The sequence below is a fragment of the Saccoglossus kowalevskii genome, chromosome 16, assembly GCF_978046115.1.
Source record: "Saccoglossus kowalevskii chromosome 16, keSacKowa6.1, whole genome shotgun sequence".
Lineage (NCBI taxonomy): Eukaryota > Metazoa > Hemichordata > Enteropneusta > Harrimaniidae > Saccoglossus > Saccoglossus kowalevskii.
In genome coordinates this window covers 16,972,188-16,996,942 of record NC_140656.1, presented here as the reverse complement: position 1 = coordinate 16,996,942, position 24,755 = coordinate 16,972,188, and the positions used below count along the sequence as shown (strand labels likewise).

At 33.7% G+C, this 24,755-nt stretch overlaps 1 protein-coding gene across 1 annotated transcript in view; it reads right to left on the bottom strand.

Annotated features, from left to right (window-relative positions):
- LOC102802118 (ATP-binding cassette sub-family A member 2-like) overlaps positions 1–24,755 on the bottom strand; it is a 65,814-nt gene that overhangs the window by 3,693 nt on the left and 37,366 nt on the right. Inside the window, exons 5-23 of the mRNA XM_085490902.1 lie at positions 22,624–22,757; positions 22,040–22,179; positions 18,354–18,749; positions 17,831–17,959; positions 14,910–15,159; positions 13,374–13,517; positions 12,303–12,588; positions 11,520–11,634; positions 10,497–10,687; positions 9,223–9,373; positions 7,539–7,746; positions 7,003–7,146; positions 6,102–6,181; positions 5,490–5,599; positions 5,078–5,209; positions 4,711–4,791; positions 3,662–3,858; positions 2,054–2,212; positions 863–1,183 (exon numbers count right to left, since the gene is read on the bottom strand). Coding sequence (XP_085347028.1) covers positions 863–1,183; positions 2,054–2,212; positions 3,662–3,858; positions 4,711–4,791; positions 5,078–5,209; positions 5,490–5,599; positions 6,102–6,181; positions 7,003–7,146; positions 7,539–7,746; positions 9,223–9,373; positions 10,497–10,687; positions 11,520–11,634; positions 12,303–12,588; positions 13,374–13,517; positions 14,910–15,159; positions 17,831–17,959; positions 18,354–18,749; positions 22,040–22,179; positions 22,624–22,757 — 3,368 coding nt within the window. The remainder of the gene's footprint in view (positions 1–862; positions 1,184–2,053; positions 2,213–3,661; positions 3,859–4,710; positions 4,792–5,077; positions 5,210–5,489; positions 5,600–6,101; positions 6,182–7,002; positions 7,147–7,538; positions 7,747–9,222; positions 9,374–10,496; positions 10,688–11,519; positions 11,635–12,302; positions 12,589–13,373; positions 13,518–14,909; positions 15,160–17,830; positions 17,960–18,353; positions 18,750–22,039; positions 22,180–22,623; positions 22,758–24,755) is intronic.

Genomic DNA, 24,755 nt, shown 5'->3' with positions numbered 1-24,755 from the left:
ACCATTTATTTTTTATTTTTGATACACATATAATGTTATATAATGCAGTCCAATATTTATGATTCAATGTCAGAGTAAGCTGCATTTCCATCACCATTATTCAGTAGTATACACATTATTCATAATAATATTCTTGTATTTATTTGTGTGTACAAAACAAAATCACATTTGCTGTGTATACTGTATCATTAAAAATATTAATTATTTTGATAATAAAAACACATCTAATTTATGCAAGCGCATGTGTGACTAAATAAGCTAATAAGGTTGTCCGTCAGTTCACAAGTACAGAAAACAATGCATACAATCACTGCACATTGAGTAAAAATATTAACAACACTCAGAACTGCAGCAAACTGGAACACTACACGTAGATACTGAGTAATATTTTCTTGAAAGCAAAATATATAAATTTAGTGGTATTGCATGCATGGCACAGGTTTTTATTTCACAATTCATGATTTGAAGCTTACTATTAGGGCGGCAGTTCTATTGCATGGTATTTCCTTTTTTGAGGAACAGTTGGGTTACTGTAGAATACTTTATTTTCGCTTGGAATTTATTTTCGCTATTTTCGCTGAAGGGATGATTCCGTGAAAATAAAATCCAGCGAATATACTTTTTTTCCTATATTTCACATTAAACTTATCAAAAATCAGTGAAAATAAATTCCTAAAACGCCCAAAAAGCCTTTTCAGCGAAAATTAATTCCAGCGAAAATAAAGTATTCCACAGTAAAACAATGGATCACATGTCCTTGATTGACTCCAACTCTGCATCAAGGCACTAACAGTGATCAACTACAAGACCAAGTTCAATACTCGCCATAACAACTTATCGCTATCATGGTTTATTCACATACCTTGTGTGACTTTCAGGAATATCTGTTCGAGTGTTGACTCTGTGACTTCGTAGGAAGAAATCTCAAGCGAAAGTTGATTTCTCGACAAACCTTCAAAAAGATCAATAAACTGGGATTTTTTGGTGTTTTCTTTGGGCATGGTGTAAACCAAAACATTGTTCTTTTCGGAATGTAAAGTAGCCGACGGGATATGTTTGCGTATAAATGACGTCACCATGGTGGATGCAGAGAAAGATGCAGATAATGATGGGGATGAGGGTGTAGACGGTAACCGTGACGACAATGGATCCTCTGATGATGCACCATTAAGTTCATTGAAACCTGTGTGGTTAAAAAAGAATAATAAAATAAATATTTTTTTTTATAAAGAGCAAATTATTATCTATGATCTACATGTAGTTATACCGTATTTACTCTATAAGAAGCAATCTCTAATACAAGCACATATAAGCCAAAAATTGCATTTGCTGTATATTGAATCATTAAAATAGAACAAACAGTACTGCCCTCTATGTCAATGCACATACATTCATCCTTCCACTGAGTCAATCAAGATTTTCTGATCTAGGTACTCTTTACCCCTTTCAGCATCAAAGTCAACTTTTGTCCCCATGAACAATTGTTAAACTACATAATTTTTTTTATAATTTTTCTGAAATTTTTATCAATACTTGTAGCCAATAGGAGATTATTTCATTTTGAACCAAAATCATAAAAACATGCAAAATATGTTGCATTAAAATTTTAACTGGACAAATGTTGGCGTTCAAAGAATTAAGGAGTAAAACGTCACAAGAAAAGTGCTTCAAATTTGCTCTGAAACCAACAATAAAATCATTTTATATTTTGTCTATTGAAATGCACTTCTCTAATAGCAAATTAAGTTCAAAATTTGGTTGAAATTTTTTTGTACAGTAGATAAACATACACACTTACAGGGTCAACTTGTAAATTCCCATTGTATGGTCCATACGAAAAAATTAAAAATGTTCTCCAAAAACTAATAAATATACTAATATTTATTTGCTTGTCAGTTTTTTTTATTTGCTTGTGTGTATTTTTATTCTCATTTTATTTGTTTGTTTGTCTTTCTTCACATCTGTATTGCATTTTATTCAAATCCTAGGGATTCTTGGGATAAGAACGCAATAAAGATAATTATTATTATCATTACATGCTTTCGAGACCAACCTTTTTTAGTGACTATTAGTTTATACCCATCTCCATACATTTGTTTGAGATAATGCGGGGATCCACAACACTGCAGCTGACCACTCGATATGATAGCGATTCTATCTCCAAGAAGACTTGCTTCATCCATGTGATGTGTTGATAACAATATTGTACAATCTGCGGGTTTATTAAAAGATAATTGATTTAGTTATAGAAGAATGAGTAAACATAAACTATGGATACATGTATGTGGAAATTATAGTTACATCAAATGAATGACAAGAGAAAATAAGAAATAGGGTTACCTGTGTTTATTTTCATGAGAACAAATTTTTGTCTAAGGTAATCACTGGGACAGTAATTTTAAATTGAACAAGTCATTGAAAATCACACAGTCCCCATTGATTCTTTTCGGTGGGGGTTATGTGTGAAAGGAAACAATTTTATACAATTGCAGAAGTGCTAATACAAATTGATATGGTAAACATTTAGATTTATTGTAATTTGTCCATACCAGTTATTAACTTCTTTAAAGAAGTAATGTTATGTCTGAGAAATAGTTAACGAAAATGAAAGTATCATGGCCACCACTCGTTCATTTTGAATCAAATCACAAAGAAAACAATGTGATGGAAATGAGTGATGTGAACATGACCATAAGTTGTAAATAAAATCAGCCCTGTAATTTCTGAGAAATGATGACATGTTCAAATGTTTTTTGGTGTTTTTTTGGGGGGAGGGGGTACAAAACTAGCCACCATTCAGTCAAAGCTCAACAAAACAAAACCCAAAATATATCCTCATTTAACCTTTTCACCACCAGTTCCCTCTTTTCATCACAAAATCAAAATTTGTCCTGTTCATAGTCTGTACTATCCTTAAGAAGATTGGGACAAAAATAGCCAAATTTTTTGAGTTAAAACTGACTCAAATTGTTTCTGTTGAATTACAGTTCATTTCCAGAAACATTGAAAAATATAAGAAACAAGCAGCCTCTCGGCTGAGATAGCTCCGCTGTTAGCAATACACATTTCAATTAAAGAACAGAAGATATCATTAGAAAATAAACAATATGCATAGTATCAATGCAATGGGACTTGCCGCTTTCATCAAGAATTCAAAAATATAATTTTTAACCATAAATGATTGTGGTTTTTAACAAGAAGAAAATATCACTTTTTACCAAAAATGACAAAAATATTCACCAAAATTAGAGAATTGAAGATATGATCATGAAATGAACAAATCTGAGAGAGGTCTACCCATGGTACATATTCACCAAGTATTAAGGCTTGTAGTCTTCAAGAAGAAGTCGAAAAAGTAAAACATTGACACGGACGACGGACACCAGACGACGACGGAAAATCACTCATATGATAAGCTCCGCTCGACAAAGTCGACAGCAGAGCTAACAAGTGCAGAAAATCTTTGGGTGAGAAAGTCTGGTGGTGAAAAGACCATTCTAAGATCCTTGGGTGGTGGCTATATAAAGATTTGATTGCCGACTTTCACTGACTTTCATTTTCACCAAGATATATTTCAACAGTTCTCACTTTTCAAGAATAACAAAGATGGCTCTTCTATTTAATGAATCATCTCTTCTGTTATTTCACAAAACATTCTTACCTTGTTTATTTTTGAGTAGTAAATCCCAGATGGCTCTTCTAGCATATGGATCCACCCCTGCTGTTGGTTCATCTAGTATCACAGTCTTTGAGCCTCCTGTGAATGCAATGGCCACAGATAGTTTGCGTTTCATTCCTCCAGACAGCTGAGTGACAGTGGAATGTCTCTTATGCATCAGTCCTGTGTCTGTCAGCAACCTGTTGAAACAGAAACCATTTAGTAAATAAGAGGGTGGTTGCAAAATGTGAAGAAAATGTAGCAGAACAGAAAAGCATGCATTCTCGTTGCATTTAGAACATTGTATGTAAATGAACAAAGGGGAAAGTTGTTTCGTATTGTGGAAAACAAACTATCTTTGCCAGATTTCATTAGCAGCTATCAGAGAATACCTATGCCTAAAATCATCATCGTGGAGCAGCTGGGAGTCAAGATAAACTCTCCAGACTAACCTCAAATATCAATATTTTCTTATGCGTGAAAAATCACAAAAAACATAAAACACACTGTATCTCAGAATTACTCAATATGTATTACCCTCTTAAACCATCGCTACAATTGTTTTTTCTAGTTGAATGCATGCTTTATATAAGAGAATGTGGGAAAAAAGTTAATTTGATATTTTCAAAGAAAAAAAACTCTACTACATCCTTAAGATGAAGAATGTTATTGTTATGAAATAATATGTGAACGCCAGGGTATGTGTGAATAAAAAACTCAAACCATATGTATATTGAGAAATCATGTTGCCGCTTTCCATCATAAAGTTGATGCAAATATTGTAGAATTGGGAATCAATGACGGTATCTATGGTAATCCTTTTTTGTTTACATTATTTTTGTGCTGTGTCTCTCCCGAAGTTTTTTGTTTTTGGTATGACTCTCAAACCTAGTATCATGTGTTTGAAAAGCAGCTAAGGCAGGATATACGAACAATTTACATTCGTGAGTAAACAGTCTCCAGGAATCCAACCCCAAAACCCTGATGTGAGCCGAACATGCTTAGCACTGTACTGCTGGATGAATGAAAAAAATGTTAAAACATCCACCAACCTGTGCATAGTGATACGTAATTGAGTCAGCGAGTATCCTTTTAATTGCGAAAAAAACCATAAATGTTCTTCAACAGTCAATCTATGAAATAACAGACAATATATTGTAAATGAGTATAGTTTTAATGATGAAAACATTTGTAAAAGTTTAACGCTTTATTACACAATAAATTGTTCCTTTTGATACGTTATACTACAAACACCAAGGTTATTGACTCATTTGTCAAAAAGGGCATTATATTGCGAAAAAAACAAGATTATTGACTCACTTGTCAAAGAGGGCATTATATTGCAAACAAACAAGATTATTGACTCACTTGTCAAAGAGGGCATTATATTGCGGAAAAAAAACAAGATTATTGACTCACTTGTCAAAGAGGGCATTATATTGCAAACAAACACCAAGGTTTTGACGAATGTTGGCCATGTCTTCTATAATGTCATATCCATTAACAGTTGCAACACCAGAAGTAGGAGGTATAAAACCTGTTAATATTGACCTGAAAAATAACAATACTGACCTATATAAGAATATTGACACTATAGGGTCATAGGTTAAACTTTGTAAAATGTTATTTGGGTCGCAGGTCAAACCGGGTGCAATATAACATTGGGTCACAGGTCAAACAAAGAGCAATATAACATTTGGGTCGTGGGCCAAACAGAGAGCAATATAACATTTGGGTCACAGGTCAAACTGGACCAATACATTTATTGCATAGTTACAACCATTATGTGTATAATATTGCTATAATTGCTTGACAACATATGTACACTTACATTATTGTTGTTTTGCCAGCACCATTGTGACCTAGTAAGGCAGTGATCTGACCTTCATAAAGATTTAAATTGAGATTATTTACTGCTCGCACTTTGCCTTGTTTGTAAACCTTAGAATAAAAAAAATGTAAAACCCTGTCACTACAACTGTCAACTTTTGTAACTTCTCACAAAAAATAGTTCCAAATTTGTATTGATATTTATCAAAAAAAATTTTTAATACATTTGTAAAATTAATGTAGAATTAACAGAAAAACTTGGCAAATATCCCCATTATTGATAACTTGTGGTCCTTTGCAATCAACGATGATTCACTTCCCATAAGCTGGCATACGCAGTATTAGGTTGGCATTTTAATACACCAGCTTAAGTTCTGCAGTAAGCATGTTGATTTCTGTATTGTAGACATACATGTACACATTTAAAAACCTTCATCAAATATTCAACATGCATATTACACCAAAACACACACACAATGAAGTGCTACAAAAAATAATAACCTGCCCTCCACCCTCTTTCTGTAATGGTTGTGTAGTCCATCAACATACAGAACTAGATCAATTTACAAATTGCCTGATTACAGAGTGCAGGTAGATATATTTAAAATCATACCTTAACTATATTGTCAATATGTATACCCAATTTACAGCCAAGCGGTTCACCTTCCAATAGCACTTTACGTCCTGCATTACCTGTAATGTATGATAAAGCAAATAATTTATTGGAATGTAGATTTAATCACAATTATTTAATTTAAGTTGTATCAAAATTGACCTGCAATATGCCCAAATATATTTATTCTCTATGTAACGACATAACAGTGAAAATTATACACAATTAGCATTCTGTTAGCATTCTATTAGCATTCTGTCAGCATTCTGTCAGCATTCTATTAGCATTCTATTAGCATTCTGTCAGCATTCTGTCAGCATTCTATTAGCATTCTATTAGCATTCTGTCAGCATTCTATTAGCATTCTGTCAGCATTCTATAAGCACTTTTTCAGCATTCTATAAGCACTTCTTCAGCATTCAATTAGCATTCTATAAGCATTCTATTAGCATTCTATAAGCACTCCTTCAATATTTAGTTAGCATTCTGTTAGCATTCTGTTAGCATTCTGTCAGCATTCTGTCAGCATTCTATTAGCATTCTATTAGCATTCTGTCAGCATTCTATTAGCATTCTATTAGCATTCTGTCAGCATTCTATAAGCACTTCTTCAGCATTTAGTTAGCATTCTGTTAGCATTCTATAAGCACTCCTTCAGCATTTAGTTAGCATTCTGTTAGAATTCTATTAACATTCTGTCAGCATTCTATTACCATTCTGTCAACATTCTATAAGCACTCCTTCAGCATTTAGTTAGCATTCAATTAGCATTCTGTCAGCATTCTAATAGCATTCTGTTAGCATTCTGTTGGCATTCTATTAGCATTCTGTTAGCATTCTATAAGCACTCCTTCAGCATTTAGTTAGCATTCTGTTAGCATTCTGTTAGCATTCAAATTACCTTCACCTTGACAAAAATCAGCAGATCTGAGATTTCTTGGCAGATTGTAAGAGTTTTTGCTTGTTCTACACGTACACAGCGACTTAATGTAGTGATAAGGTTTCTGTACGGGAAAATACCATGCCTTGGGTACACCATAATTACCTGCATATTGTACATTAACATGTCAGAACAACAAACATCTCACAATTTTTATATACACTGCATGATATTGGAAGAAAAATTTAACAATGATTCCATTCCCTGTAGCAATATATAAACAATTCTGTTACTGTAAAATATTTTATTTTCGCTTCAAATTAATTTTCGCTGAAGGAATGATTCAGTTAAAATAAAATCCAGCGAATATACCTTTTTTTCCTATGTTTTACATCCAACTCATCAAAAATCAGTGAAAATAAATTCCATACAAAACACCCAAAAAAGCTAAAATAAAATATTTCACAGTACTGTTACAATGATTGGAGAAAAGCTAAAGTTGTAATTAACCTGAATAAATTAATTAAATTATCATATTATTATTATTATCAAAATACCTGGAAATACAGCCTCTATATACCATATTAATATTATATACATTATGCAATCACAAAACATTATAAGCATAACATCGGCCATTGTCAAGTCTTCATTGAAAGGGGGCCAGGGTTCATTAACATTCGACCATTGTAGACCTATAGCTTGTCTCTCGTAAAAGTGAGCATAACGCAAACCAAGACCATAGGCAGATGGAGATGCAAGGCACTGAAAAAAAAATGAACCAGTATCTAAAGTAGGTATGTGAGAGATAAACATGTAAAAGAAAGTTCACTGATCATCACGTTACTGTAAAAGCTATCACAATTCACTGATCATCACTGTAAAAGTAATCACAGTTTACTGATTATCACTGTAAAAGTAATCACAGTTTACTGATCATCACTGTAAAAGTAATCACAGTTTACTGATCATCACTGTAAAAGTAATCACAGTTTACTGATTATCACTGTAAAAGTAATCACAGTTTACTGATCATCACTGTAAAAGCAATCACAGTTAGCAGTACAGTATGTGCATTTCAAGTGAATTATAAAATTCCCTGCTGGACTTTTGTCACTATTTTTTTTGCAGTATTCTTATACATGTAGATGTGTCGCCATATACAATAACCTTTCAATACATGTTGGAACTAATTTTCACAAAATATTAATTTTTTATACAAAAAGCTATTGTTCACTTATTTTTAGACAATCGTTGTGGCGGGTCATGTTCGATATGGGTCCCATGCCACCTATACACTGCATGTAAAATATATCTGTTTGTTTAAATGCGGCCTCTAAACTATGTGAACACCAATCACAAAATAACGCAACTTACGGTATTAGTACTTGCATGCAACCTTTCAAATGAATCAGGCAATATATTAGTGAGGAAGCGACATGATTGGTAAAATGAGTTTAATTTTGAAATGCCATCCAGACAGTAAAAGTCAGTCATAAATTATATAGATGAACCACTTAATTTTTGAAGCTGGAAAAGTTTGCAATTTCCAAGGACAAACATGAAATGTTCATTGCAAGAAAATTTCATGACTGTGTGACAGCCAAAAAAATGACTTTTAAATTTATGATATTCTGTGGAATTTGGGGTTGAATTCAAATTTTGCAACAATGGAGCATGTTATTGCACATAAACGCAATGCATTATGGGGGATGTCACACTTATCACACTGGAAACTGAATAAATTACGAGAGAAACAAATTTTTGAAATATAAATTCATATAAATAATAATATTACATATTTTGACCCCAAAATACACTCACAATACACTTTAATTATATCATTGAGTCTATTAATACTAGTATATGTGTTTTACATGTATGTGAAGATTTAATGAAATTGGTCAATGCATTGCCAAGAACACGCAATAACATGATCATAGTATATTTTGAACCAAAAATTATATTTTTTACCTTAAAAAATCCCAGAAAATGTGCTTAGCCACATTACACTAAACAATTTGTCCAAAAAATTTTGTTCAAAACAGATAATGCGAGTTATGATTAGACACTGACAGACGGACACACACACGGACGGACGGACGGATGGACAGAGCCCCTGTCTAGGACTGTGTCCTGTGACGGGGACTAATGAAAACATGAAGCCAAATCGTTGTATATATTGACAAAAAAAATCAATAAATTTTTTGTTAATTACAGCACATTTACATAGTGACTTACCGAGATAATCTTTTGTAATCGCGACACCGTTTTGAAAGCTGAGTTTTCTTGGTCTTGGATAAACCAAAATGGTATGTTGCAGAGCAGATAGATGATGCCAGCACAAGCTGCTCCTAACTTAGCTTTCGAGAAGAAGACACTGACTACAAAACTGAAAGAGATATAGATAACATGATATAGATAATTATTCACACATTTTGAGAAAATATGGGGGGAAAAAAATTCACAAATTTGTTTTGTGAAAGACAAATGTTTATTTTAATAGACATTCAAATGGTCAAAATGTTTTTTCAGCTTCTAGCGTTGTAGGGAGGGCCCCCTCAACCAAGTCGTATGATTTTCCAGCATCTCGTATTCGTAATAGTTTAGGGTTGGACTTAAAAGTAAGTTAGGGTGGGTTATCTAAACCATTTTTTTTTCTGTGGGTATAAAATGCACTAAAGGTATGCACCAACAAGTGTGTGGAACAATCAATAATTTTTTTTTTCTCAAAGGAGCTTTCGAAAATATTACACAGTATCGTGGTGCATGTAGGTCAGACTTTTGTCCTTGGATTATTTATAAATTTAATTTAAGTATTTGTAATTTTGGTGGATGTGATTCAGTCAACAATTGGAAAATCATTGATCCAAGTAATGTACGAGACTTGCATGTGGCATTTGCCAAAAATAACACCATGTCCCAACAAATCACTGATGCATAAATGGACATGGCTTAATAACAGTTATCACCTGATTTAACTGGTTCATTGGTTCATACAAGTAAAATCATGTTCAAGCACTGAAGGTAAGTAGAAAATACAACTCTATATCAGGGGGTTTTCTAAACCGGGGAAGAGGGGCGCAGCACCTTGATACTCGGCTGGCGTCCTCTTACTGAATTGCCGATTGAGCTTTCAAGTCATAAATATATTTCTTGAGCCGTGCACTTCCGTGCTGACGTACAACATGAAATCTTTCTCAAATATATTTTTCTCTGTGAAAACTTCCCAGCAACACCCGATGACAATGTGTCTGGACACCAAATACACTAAAATTACTCCAAAAATATTTTAATGGCGATGGATACACAGATAAAACAGCACAGAAACCTTCCGATATGGCGTTTCCAGGTTGATCCGCCATGTTGTTTCTGTGCTCGCTGTGTCAATCCGCTCCCTCGCTGGTGTGTGCTCCCTCTTGTTAATTTTTTCTAGAAAAACCCTTGCCATATGACACTATAAATACCAAATAAGTGATATCAGACATCATAAATTTTTTCCTGTGTTTTCTTACCAAAATAGCAAAGTGCAGACAGCATAGAGCATATTATACAACCAAAACAGGAAAGCATCGGTATAGGCAAACACGCGGCCGTATTTCAATATAAAAACCAGGAGTGTGGTGCTGACTGTCATCTCAACAAAACCAGTTATAAACCACGCAACCCAATGCACTAGGTTATTCAAACCAGCTATTTTCATCATCTACGAATAAAGATATATAAAATCATTAGTTCATTAAATACTGGGAGCATAATAATTGTGGAAAACGTATTTTAAACATACCCTGCTAACTACTTCAATTTTCAATTCCATGAGCCAGGAAAATTGAAATTTCAGTATAACATTTCCCACATTTTCATGTCCTAATGTTTACTCAAATCAACATAATTTTGAATTGTTACAGGTCTTGATCAAAATATGCAAATTATAAAGTTTAATTATTTTGTAAAACAACAGACTTTTGAAATACACAGTGATCAAAGGATAAAGACAAGAAGTCATGAAAACCTTCCCAAAATGCTGTTGCTGCTAATGCCTTTATAAAATCCCGAAATTACAGTAGATTTGAAGAAACATTTTTGATGTTGAACCCCAAAGAGGATTTAAACTATGGTATTAAATAAGAGGAAAGATAGCTACAAGATTTCAATATGCAAATCACACTAAATGGCAATGCATCTGATCAGCTCTGCGAAATCGCTCTTTTTGACAATCTTAATTATTCTGGCACATATATTCATAGGATAGGATTATATTTTGGGTTTATTCAAGTGTTAAACCAAACTATCAGTGACAGTTCATCCTTTCAAAGCAGACAATATCTATCTAAGATGTTAGCACATAGGATATATGAACACATGAGATGGCCATCAAATTAAATTTTCCATGATGTACTGGTGGAATCCAAGAAATTCAAGAGCCACGTTTTAACTCAAAATCATGGGCTCACAGCAATAACCTTTTGTCCCACCACCAGCAACCAATGAATCAACAATTATTACTAGTATTTTAAATGGATTTATAGTACATGTACCTCCTTTAGCTTCTGCTCTTTTTCATATACAATTGACTGTGTCACCAAAACCACATAGTACAACCACCCCAGCAACAACATCATGTTCGTAAAACGACCCATTTTGTGCAGAAATCTGGAAATAGAGAGAATTTTTTCTTATTTTGAAATCATCGGTAATTCATGAGAGACAGCAATTTACGAATGTTGCAAGTGAGGGAAAATGGGGACTCAAGATATTTATTCTTCACAAACATTTCTAATTGATCTTGTTCATAAAATGACCACCAAGATCTCTTTAAGAGCAAGAGAGTCATAAGACTTGGTTGTGCCCCTCGATTAGTGTTCCATTCCCCCCTAGTCATCGCGTCTACTGTTCCAAATACTGTAAAATACTTTATTTTAGCTGGAATAAATTTTCACTAAAAAAGACTTTTGAGTGTTTTCTATGGAATTTATTTTCACTGATTTTTGACAAAATGAACGTAAAATATAGGAAAAAATGCATATTCAAATTGATTTTTTTTTCAATGAATCTTTCCTCGGCGAAAATAGCGAAAATTAATTTCAAGCGAAAATAAAATATTTGACAGTAGCATATGGTTACATTGTTCAGCAGAATGGTGGATGTGATGGGAGAATAGACAATATTTGGAGACAAAAACAAATTCTTTACTTCTCAATGAGATCTGGACGGCCATTTTGTGAATTATGTCTGTTATCAATTCCAAAAAGTAGAGGATAAACTTTACATAAAACACAACATCAACATGAGTTTTAAATTGTCATACAGGCTTTACTTACGGATCATTTACATGACATGGATAGGGAAATTCCTGTATATAGTTTCCTGGCTCGGTGATATTGTGTCCAACTTTCTTCTCTATTATAGCGCGATCTACCAAGTCCTGTAACCATGGAAATATCATTAAACCGAGTTTTGAGTTCAGATAGTCCAGAAGTTTTAAAGTTCTGACTATGATTTTTCCTAGGGGTCCATCTTGGGTCAAGTTCAATTCCATTCTATCGATAATCAACTTCGGAAGGTCACCCAAGGTAGTGTCATTCAGATCTAGACCAAACATCATAACTAGAAGACAAAGAAAGCAATCATTTTATGATCTATGTGACACAGATAGCGTACAGACAATAAAGATTATATTACACTCAAAACTATAATACCTGTGAGTAGCATTTCAGTAAGTTGTTGTGATTCCCAAAAAACCCTACAGCCTGAAAACCCGAATTACAAAAGTATTTCAATACCACAATAGTTATGACAAGCTCATTTCAATAAGTAAGCAAATCTGAAACAAGCCGCCCATTTTAAATCAGAATTTTAAATTAATGCTTTCCATATGTGTGACATAATGTAGTAATCAGTAAAGGTATGTCAGAGATACAGCTCTGAAAACGCCATTTTAAACAAAATGGTCGCCCAATGGCCATTTGAATCTGATCGGAAAAACACAATGATGTGAAAATCTTGCCATGCACGATCAAGATCTTGTTCTGGAAATGGTGAAAATGCTCAATATTTTGATTTTAAACATTTAATAGCAGTCTTCTCGAATCAGGTCATCAAAAAAATACATCTTCCTATGTATCCCAAGATGCAACGCTATACATGTAGATGTATGGTTTCTATACAGGTAGGATGCTTGAATGGATGGATGCATAGAGGTCAATCCATAAGTCACTCATTTTAGACTGCATTCAATCAGGAATTCATTGCAAGATGTAGACTTTAAGACACAGCTGTTATTTTAGCTACATACAAGAAGAAACTTAACATGTATAAGAATATAATTTTTTCAAAAGTGTGTAAACCCAACAACTTTTTGTGTGACTACTAAAGTGTTATATTGACAATACCTGGATGTACGTGCAATTGCGTCCAGGTTTTTTCTTCAATTTTAAAAGTTTCGCTTGATCGACTGAAATTTGTCGTGTTCATTTTCAGCTTGTACTTCACATGAGAAGGAAGTTTTCCGGAGTCATCAACATCAAATACAAGACCTGATAACCAAAAAATATACGACAAGTGTATAAATTATATTTATGTGTTAGATACACAACTAAGCCCACATATGGCTAACATATACCCAACTAAACCCACTGATTGCTGATCTATACCCAAATAAACCAATCTATGACTGGCTGATACACAAGTAAATCCACCTTATACATTTTTTGTACCTAAATAAGCCCACCTGTGGCTAACTGATACCAAACTAAGCTTACCCAACTAAACCCACCTGTGGCTAACTTATACCAAACTAATAAACCCACCTGTGGCGAACATATACCCAACTAAACCCACCTGTGGCTAACTGATACCAAACAAGTCATTGTCAACGACACATCCCTGTTCCGTTCATATTTGAGTGACATATACATTCAAAGCAGATCATGACCGAAATGCACCTGCATATGTACAACACATTGTACTAAATTTGAACAAAATCCATCCATGCATGACTTTGATGCATTTTCGGCCTGAAAATGGCCATCATTCAGCTATTGTTAAGCGGACCATGAAACAAATGAACATATCTATTTGTGACATGATGTACCATGTGTGTGTGAAGTTTGAACTTGATCAATCCAGACATGTCTTGGATACGGATCCAGAACTGAATTCTTTAAAACAAAATGGCCGCCAGTCGGCCATTTCAAACTTGATCGGGAAAAAAAAATGACGTGCATCAAGGTCCTATTATGTTTAATGTATGTACCAAATTTGAACGAAATCGTCCATGCATAACTGAGATCCGGGTTCGGAATGGTGAAAATGTGCGATTTCAATGCATTTTCGGCCTTAAAGAGGCCGCCATTTGGCTATCGTTAATGAGATCATGAAACAAATGCACATACATATTTGTGACATGATGTACCTTGTGTGTGTGAAGTTTGAACTTGATCAATCCAGACATGTCTCAGATACGGATCCAGAACTGAATTCTTTAAAACAAAATGGCCGCCAGTCGGCCATTTCAAACCCGATCAAAAAAATCCGTCCATGCATAACTGAGATCCGGGTCCGGAATGGTGAAAATGTGTGATTTTGATGCATTTTCGGACTTAAAATGGCCGCTATTCGGCTATCGTTAATCGGATCATGAAAAAAATGCATGTGCATATGTCCCATATAATGTGTGATGTATGAGTGAAGTTTGAACTTAATCGGTCCATGCATGTTCGAGATACAGGTGATCACGGACGCACGCACGCACGCACGCACGCATGCACGGACGCACACAGGGCAAAACATAAGTCCCCGTTTTCGCACTACGCCCGAACAGGGACTAACTAAGTCCACCTGTGGCTAACTGATACCAAACTAAGCCCACCTGTCGCTAACTTATACCCAACTAAAACCCACCTGTGGCAACTAATCTATATACACACCTGCAATGACCATCCTACTGCTTTGCCCTCTGACATCATTAGTGTAGTTCAAAAACGATTGTTCATTAGATAAAGGATGGAAGACATCAACATCAAGGTGAGATGATAAAGAATTCACAAAACATGCTACAGTATCCAATAACTCCATGATGTGTCTAATTTTATCCAAATCTGGCAATGAAGTACTGATTATCAACTGTTCATCTCTCGTGAAGTTCACACCAGAAGTGTTTTGCAAAATTGTTTGTACCTGTAAATAAATGAAACATTAGTAAATACCATTTCCCATATTTGGGCATTACATTACATCCTTGCTACACATTATCATATGATAGAACATTACTCTGTTGATTTCCATGGGCCCTGAACCTGCATAAATTCTGTAACAACAAATCATACACTTCCAGTGTTGCGGAGATATGACGTTCAAATAAAAGTATAATCGCATAAACAAACTACAATAAAACACTTAAAGCAGGGGAGTCATCACCTGCGCATGTGTCAGATGGCCATAGCGTGTCATTGTTAACAAACAAGTGTCTACGCTTGGGACTCAATTTCCGTGTGTGTCATGTGGACGACCCTCCCGTTTTAACATAAAGAATCTATAAACTATTCATGATCATCTCAGTGTCATTTGCAGGTTAGGGTCCCAAATGATATGTGTATCAGAGTTGCAGGGTTACAACATTGTATATTCTACACTAGTCGTGCTTTTGACTGAAATCAAACTACTGATTGAATACTGATACTGAATTGAATACTGATACTGAATCGAATACTACTACTGAATCGAATACTGATACTGAATCAAATACTGATACTAAATCGAATACTGGTACTGAATTGAATACTGGTACTGAATTGAATGCTACTACTGAATTGAATACTGATATTGAATTGAATACTGATATTGAATTGAATACTGATATTGAATTGAATTGAATACTGATACTGAATTGAATACTGATACTGAATTGAATACTGATACTGAATTGAATACTACTACTGAATTGAATACTTATACTGAATTGAATACTGATACTGCATCGAATGCTAATACTGAATTGAATACTGATACTGAATTGAATACTGATACTGCATCAAATACTGATACTGCATCAAATACTGATACTGAATTGAATACTGATACTGCATCAAATACTGATACTGAATTGAATACTGATACTGAATTGAATACTGATACTGAATTGAATACTGATACTGAATTGAATACTGATACTGAATTGAATACTGATACTGCATCGAATGCTACTACTGAATTGAATACTAATACTGAATTGAATACTGAATTGAATACTGATACTGCATCAAATGCTACTACTGAATTGAATACTGATACTGCATTGAATGCTACTACTGAATTGAATACTGATCCTGAATTGAATGCTACTACTGAATTGAATACTACTACTGAATTGAATACTACTACTGAATTGAATACTACTACTGAATTGAATACTGGTACTGAATTGAATACTGGTACTGAATTGAATACTGATACTGAATTGAATACTGGTACTGAATTGAATACTGGTACTGAATTGAATACTGATACTGAATTGAATACTGATACTGAATTGAATACTGGTACTGAATTGAATACTACTACTGAATTGAATACTACTACTACTGAATTGAATACTACTACTACTACTGAATTGAATACTACTACTACTGAATTGAATACTGATACTGAATTGAATACTGCTACTGAATTGAATACTACTACTGAATTGAATACTACTACTGAATTGAATACTGATACTGAATTGAATACTACGACTACTGAATTGAATACTACGACTACTGAATTGAATACTGATACTGAATTGAATACTACTACTACTGAATTGAATACTGATACTGAATTGAATACTGATACTGAATTGAATACTGATACTGAATTGAATACTGGTACTGAATTGAATACTGATACTGAATTGAATACTACTACTGAATTGAATACTACTACTGAATTGAATACTGATACTGAATTGAATACTGATACTGAATTGAATACTGATACTGAATTGAATACTATTACTGAATTGAATACTACTACTGAATTGAATACTGATACTGAATTGAATACTACTACTGAATTGAATACTGGTACTGAATTGAATACTACTACTGAATTGAATACTGATACTGAATTGAATACTGATACTAAATTGAATACTGATACTGAATTGAATACTGATACTAAATTTAATACTGATACTGAATTGAATACTGGTACTAAATTTAATACTGATAAAGATTTGAATACTGATTGTAAATCATAACAATAATGAACTCCTTGCATGGACATTATCTCACATAAATCCACTACTTGTCTAATATGCTGCTGCAGGGGGTGTAGTTCATTCATTGTTAAAGCAAAGACATATCATATCACACAAGCAAGGACAACAAAGATTGACAATAACAAAAAAATCAGTCCCGTAATACCTCATAAAACATGTTAAATCGGGGGGTCGTCACCTGCGCATGCGCGGGAATTGAGTCCCAAGCGACAATAACAACACATACTAAAAACGCATGGGTAGACGCTTGTTTGTAAACAATGATACGCTATGGCCATCTGACGCTTGCGCAGGTGACGACTCCCCCGCTTTAAATATTTTTTTTTAAAGATTAACTGGTGGTGGCAGTAAAAATGCTTGTATATCTTGATACACAGTACTTCTTCTAAATGAAACTAAATGATGAATTGACTGGTTATGAAATAGTCCTATTGTATGCAATCTGCAGAGTCAAAACTGGCAGCCTAAATGCTTCTATGGCTTGTGGCAAAACATACGTTCACACCAACAAAGTTGCACGCATTGTTTTGGTGACCCTAAGAGCTTGTGACAATTGGTTGTTCAAAACTTTTACTAAGACACGCATACCTGCTGAAGTAGCCTATAGAGATCTTGCGTTGAGTTTTCTTCCATAAAGTCCACCACAGGGCGGGAAATGTTCAACCACTTATCAGCCAGTACAGACAACCGTTTAAAAGAATGGAAATATGAACTTGTCTATAGAAAATAAAAGATGTAAGGTTATTGTCAATGAAAGTGATAGCTAATTACAATTAAACAAACTCTGTTTAAATTCAACAATGAGGGGACTTGACAATGTTGTTCAATTCTGTCTGCAATATTTATCCAATAGAGCTCTTTTATACTTGGGACTTAAGGTTTTAATTTGCATGTCAGTTCATGCAGAGTTTGGTTTACAGACATATAACAGGAGGAATAAAAATATTACATGCATCAATAACAATCAACACAATAGAAAATGACATTTCGGAAAAATCTAATGTCAGAGGAAGAATTTCATTAAAAACGTGCTGACGGCAAATGATTACAATAGCTCTGCAGCGTAGTAATTAAAAGTAATTCAATCAGTCATGAGAAAAACAATGCTCACCATTTTAATGACATCATTGACATCTGTTGTATTTGGAGCGTAAGCTATTCGAGCTTTGCCCAACAGAATGGATGACAGTGGCTGCAAATGGGAAAAAAGATTTTCTGACAGTTTAGTGTTAATATTACTCCAGTTTCCCTGATATTCTTCATAATTATTTTCAGTTACGTTGACACCGCATAGCACCATTTGAAAGACATTCCAGGCTTTAAATAACAACTCTACCGGCTTGGTTGGCTGTCTGATACTCTGTTCAATAAACATCTGTTTGGTCACTGTATGATTCAATGGCGATTTAAAGGCTGTATTCTGAGAATTACAAACATTGCTGTCTGTAATGAAGATGTCTAGGTGTTCAGATATAGGTTTAATCCAGTCGAGCTGCTCTTCTAACGTCTATCGAGAAGACAAAAATAAAAAAATATTCACCAAAATTAGAGAGTTGATATCATCATGAAATGAACAAAACTAAGAGAGGTCTACCCAAGGTACATACACACCAAGTATCAAAGCATTTAGGTTCGTAGTTTTCAAGAAGAAGTCGAAAAAGTAACAAGTTGCACGGACACCTACGGTCAATCACTCATATGATAAGCTCCGCTCGACTAAGTCGACATAGGAGCTAAAAATATATAAGAGTAGTTATAAATTAAGAATTGCGGATCAAACAATAAGAATCTCAACTGATATATAGCTAGGCTCTTTGAGATAAAATCTGATCTGATCCACAGTATAGAAGTTGATAATAATAACAGATCAAAGAAAACCTGAGCAATGGTGGTAGATACAGTGGTTTATTTTCTTGGTTTGATTCCCTCATGTTGAACGACACGGACCAAATGTCTGTCATAAAAACTTGAATTTCTTTTTTTACAGTTCAACACTGATCATGGCATTGAAATAAATTTATTTTATCACAATTGGCTATCATCAAATGTGTATAGCATTTTATTAAATGTGAAAATACACCCTCCCAAATCCTACAGGATGTTTTGATGTCACTACGATGCTATGACATTTTATTGATCTTCCGTTTTTACACATAACATGGGTTGGTTATTTATAAGATATCTGTCTTGCCAATGGCCGAACATAACCAAACAGTTCCACAGTTGGGTTGTAATTGATTTTACAGTATGGGGGGGGGGGGGGTCATCAAGCCACTGAATCACAGCCACTGAACAAGATTGTCTTAGATTTTAAGAACTATGGTACATGTATATTTATCAATATTTGATGTGAAGCGTTTTCCATTAAAAGTAGTCTGTACAATCAGACTTGTGAGTATATAGTTTCCTGAATCAGCATTGGTCCCTTAGTTTTCACTTTATTGGATGATTATTTTACACATATTATCACAGCCTGTGAGCAAATTTTTAAAAATTACATACTTCTCAGGTTAATTGTGTTTTGTGCACACCCACAGCTGAATTCAAACAGCAACACATGACGGGGATTTATTGTAGTAAAAACAATGAATACATGTAACTTAGTTGATAATTGGTGCAAAACATTTCTATAAACTCATGAATGCCATAACTTTCACTTTTGATTTTTAAGTTACTCAAAATTGAAGTATCGCTGGCAAATTGCGCAGAACGATACCTGTTCAAAAGCTAAATTGAAAATTAGTCAAGACGGTGGTTTATCCCACAGCACCAAAGTACCAGGTTTCACTGAATTTTGATGATTGGTTATTGAGATACCAACGGCAAATTTTAAATCACAATTCATTATGTATAAAGTTATCGTAAAGTTATCAGATTACAGATTAAAATTAAATTTTTGGCAATTAAATTAAATTAAATATTTAACAGTATGGTAGATAAGCTACGCAAACTTGACTTAAATTTGATTAAATATTAATATAAATTATGAAAATAGTGCGGGTTGTCTCAATGTAGGTCCTGTCGTTACAAGTCTGTGTAAAGTTAAAGCGGGGGTGTTGTCACCTGCGCATGCGTCAGATGGCCATAGCGTGTCATTGTTTACAAACAAGCGTCTACCCATGAGCCTTTGCATTTTACGTGTGTTGTTATTATCGCTTGAGACTCAATTCCAACATGTTCACAGGTGACGACCCTCCCACTTTAAATTAAAGTTGTCACTACGTTGATACCACGCACACACGGATGCACTAACCACAAAAACTCCCAATGTGATCTTCACACCCAGGAGTCAAAGCGAAAAAAAAATGTTCAAAATACTACCAGCCATATATATTTCATATAGCATATGGAATATAATAAATAAAAAAGTATTTTGAATTGAATACTGTTTTCATCTACCAATAAAGCTTACTAACACTACAGAATTAACCTATATAACAGTATGTATTATATGGGTGACCTTCCTACAGCTGACACATTTGTTTTGATTCTGAAAACAGAGTGTATAAAAATACCAGAGAACACAGACAGCCAGATGCTACATATTAAAAGGATTATTTGGTCTACTAAAAAAACAAAAAACAAATATTAAATGCTAATAGTGCAATGACAATGTTTTTCCTTCCTACTGTGCATAAGTCATATATGATTCAGTCAGCATTTGTTAACGATGGCGATGTACGCTTTCAAACACCGACAGAGGAATACCCCCCCCCAATTTTTGAAAATATGAAATAATCATTTTTTAATTTGAATTCTCATAAAACTGACAGAATTATACTGACAGATAATATCATCAGCTGATACTACCTGTTCGTAGAGATAGTCGATACGATTGACGTTGTGACTAGCAATATCCACGTGAGTGAGTGAGATAATACAACCAATGACGCAACAAGTACTAACCAGCTCTATGAATAAGTAATATCAAGGTGATAATATTTTTATAACATGACTTACTCTAAGTGACTGACTGTGCTTACAAATCTTTAGCTAATTTATGCTAATTTATGCATGAAATCCAGGCGCATTGGTGGACATTCATTTTTTGTTACGAAAAACTACATGTACGGTTGGCAAAATTGACAAAACCCTTCTGTGATTTGTTCTCAGTTTACACCTTCTTAGCAATATGTTTTTTTTAAATAAACTGTCAGTTGTCGTCATTATGCGATTATTATTTCACCATCATTTAGCGATATAGTTGTTATCTTGTCGAAAATTCTTATATCACAATGATAAAATCATTTCCTTTTCTCTGCGTACTGTTGGAGCACAGAGACTGATGAAGTATATCATGCATATCGGCAAATTTATTTATTAATATTCATACATGTACTACATTTTAAACATGATGACTGTGAATGATATGTACTATAGTTAAATGATAAAGGTATATTAATATAAGGTTATTACGAAAATACCTCAAAGCATGCACGAAGACAGTACATCGGCAGTATCGACCGACGCGCAGTGGAGGTCAATGCGATGACGTACCATTTGAGTGCAAACTTCACAATATCTTCGTAATAACCTTATTATTATACATCGTTTCCTTCAAAGGATACATCATGGGAATACCGTAATCCAAAAAGTTTCTGTGGATTCTGGTCAAACCCTGGTGGCAGCCATATTTGTTTTTATTATTAGAGGACACTTGTGTGCGTAATCATTCCATATTTGGAATTAGCATTCCCTAATACGGTAGGATGAAAATATCCTGTAAAATACCGCAAAATTACGACACGCTGTAACTTATGGCGTATGTATAAGATGTATAATAATATTATATATTACAAATAATGACAACTTTCTTACTTGTAAATAATGTGCATTGGAGAGTACTTTTTGCATTGCAGGATTTGAGGTGATGTCTATCATAGTATCAGGGTCAGTTAACATCTGTTTCAGAATACTTGGGTCAGAAGACAGATGATCTGCAAAAAAAAAATACACAGTTAACTTGAGAAACTTGAATTCTTTGCCGACACAGGGTGTACTAAACAGACATTTTTGAATTTGCATTCGCAGGAGAATACTGGGAAGAAACAAAATTTTAGAAGAAAGGCGTTTTTCAAATTGAGAAATAAACACACAGCCTTTCAGTTGAATCAGCTCAGCTGTCTCACTTGATTTTCTTCCAGTATACTAAATTATTCATGATTTGATTTTTTTGATTTTGCACAAAATAAACCTCAACAATTTTTTCAAAAATGTTGATTTAGACTTATAAGCAAAGTGATATCATTTCCGTACAGTCCAAAATTATCGAAGAAATTTTCTAAAAAGTGCAAAATATTGCATCAAATTGTTGTTGAGGAAAATGATGTCATTTAAAAAAGGTCAACAGGGTCATGACAATAAAATAAAGTACACTGTACCTGACATATGTTGCGTGTCGATGGCCTTCATATTCTCCCGAATTTCTGTGATGACAGACTCCACATTTTTGGCATCAAGCAAGGAATCATTTGAGTTTGAAATGTAATGAATAAATTCTAAAAGTTGAGGCACTCTAAAAGAAAAAAACAAGAGAAAATAAAAAAAAATCTTGATACATTTATATGCATGTACACAAGCACTAAAACACAATGGTTTGAAAATTATTTTTATTTTGTATAGTTCATGGCTGAAAAAATCGTAGTACATTTCCCTTTTTAACCATTTCATCACCAGTTCCCTTTTTTTGTCGTCACAAAATAGTACTGTTTATAGTCTGCACTTTCCTTTAGAAGATTTTAGGATTCGGAAGAAGGAAACAATTTTTGAATTCTTTATATTTTGGCCAATATTCAACTAAAAATGCCCACCAGAGTAAACCATAATCCTAGGGGGAGATCACAGAATCATTGTATCCATAGAAACAACATTGGGTAACCCCACTTTTATTTGCTCTTTAATAGTCATTAAATTTTTATGGAACTTTTCACTCGGCAAAATATCAAAAGTTTGTAGTGTTTTTTTCAAAATTTTTGCTCATTAGGAGCGTCCACTAATTACCCAGGCTATTACATAGACTTGACTAACACAATTAAATTTTATCATTTCAATAAATTGTTTTCAATTTCACTGTAAATTTGTTTCTCAGTCCTTGAACTCTTTAAATCACTTTTCCAATTAAACTTAGTACAGTGCCCTCACATGACCAAAATGTTCTATTCAAAACAGTCACATTTGTTTTCATAAAAGACTCCCTTAATTCAAATTGGTGATTAGTCAAATTGTTAAATATGCAAATTTGTAGTTATGTAATCCATGCTATGAACAATATTTCAAGATTAGTTGCCATACCAACTGATTTTATTATTTTTCACGGTGATCACAATAATCATTGACAGGTGTTTCGCATTTACCATATTTACCGTATTAGAAATACACATCTTACATACATAACAAGTGTGTTTATACGAACAAAATAAGTCACATTTTGATGATTCAGGATACAAGAATGCAATTTATGGTTTATGTAGACTTTTTTTGGAGATATGCGCTTCTATTCGAACAGATACGGCAATTGCAAAGCAAGAATGCATCTTTAAGTTGATGGTGTTTTACTTTAATTTTTGTTTGATTTAAACAAGCACAGTTCAAATGCAGAGTTACGAGACGGTGATGAAATAATGTCATTTGCAATTTGACCTTGAGGTCAAGTAAACAGTTATAATTTATGTGAAAACACTCATAGTTCATAGAAACCATTTTTCATATTGAAAGCTGGTTGTCACCATGGTATCACATGTATGTAATACATTTAATCCAAATAAATATTAACAATTAATCAAATATAATGCATCAAGTAGAGTAACAAATCGTTTCATCACAATTTTTTAGTGGAAAACAAATTTATTTGCATTTTCTTTTTTTTCATCTACATGAAACAAAACACACAATGATTATTGGACTTTGAAGCTGAAACAAATATATAGTAGATATTAATGCTTGAACTTGACCTTGCAGAGGTTCAAATATTGACATCGATTGGGAAATTCCAAACATCTGTTATTTTGCTGATTATTCAGAACAAAGATGTCAAGAGCATGTCAGATTTCAAATAAATATAAAGAGAACACATACAAAATATACTCATGATATACCGCCATTTCCTATCACTTCCCTTCTAAACAGGAGTATTCTCTTGAATGCTGTTGACTGTTTAATATACTGTAAAACCATTTAATTTCCCTACTTTGATGTTTGAGCCTTTTCATTCTGTTTCAAGTTGGCCACAAAACATCCAGTTCTATTTTTATTTTATGTGTTCACATAGATTTTTAATTTAGCAAATTTTACTTATCAGCGAAAAAATAACGAAATTAAAACGCAGTGAATAATTAATGTCTTTACAGTAACTGTGTTGAGTAACAATGCAGAAAACATGCAAGGACATTTTTATAAAGTACATGGCTAGCAAAAATATTTATTTATTTAAAGTGGGTTGTATCAACTGCACATGTACTTTGAGGAGATCTGATTTTTAGAGATCTGCTAAAAAGCCAGCAATGCATTTAAATGC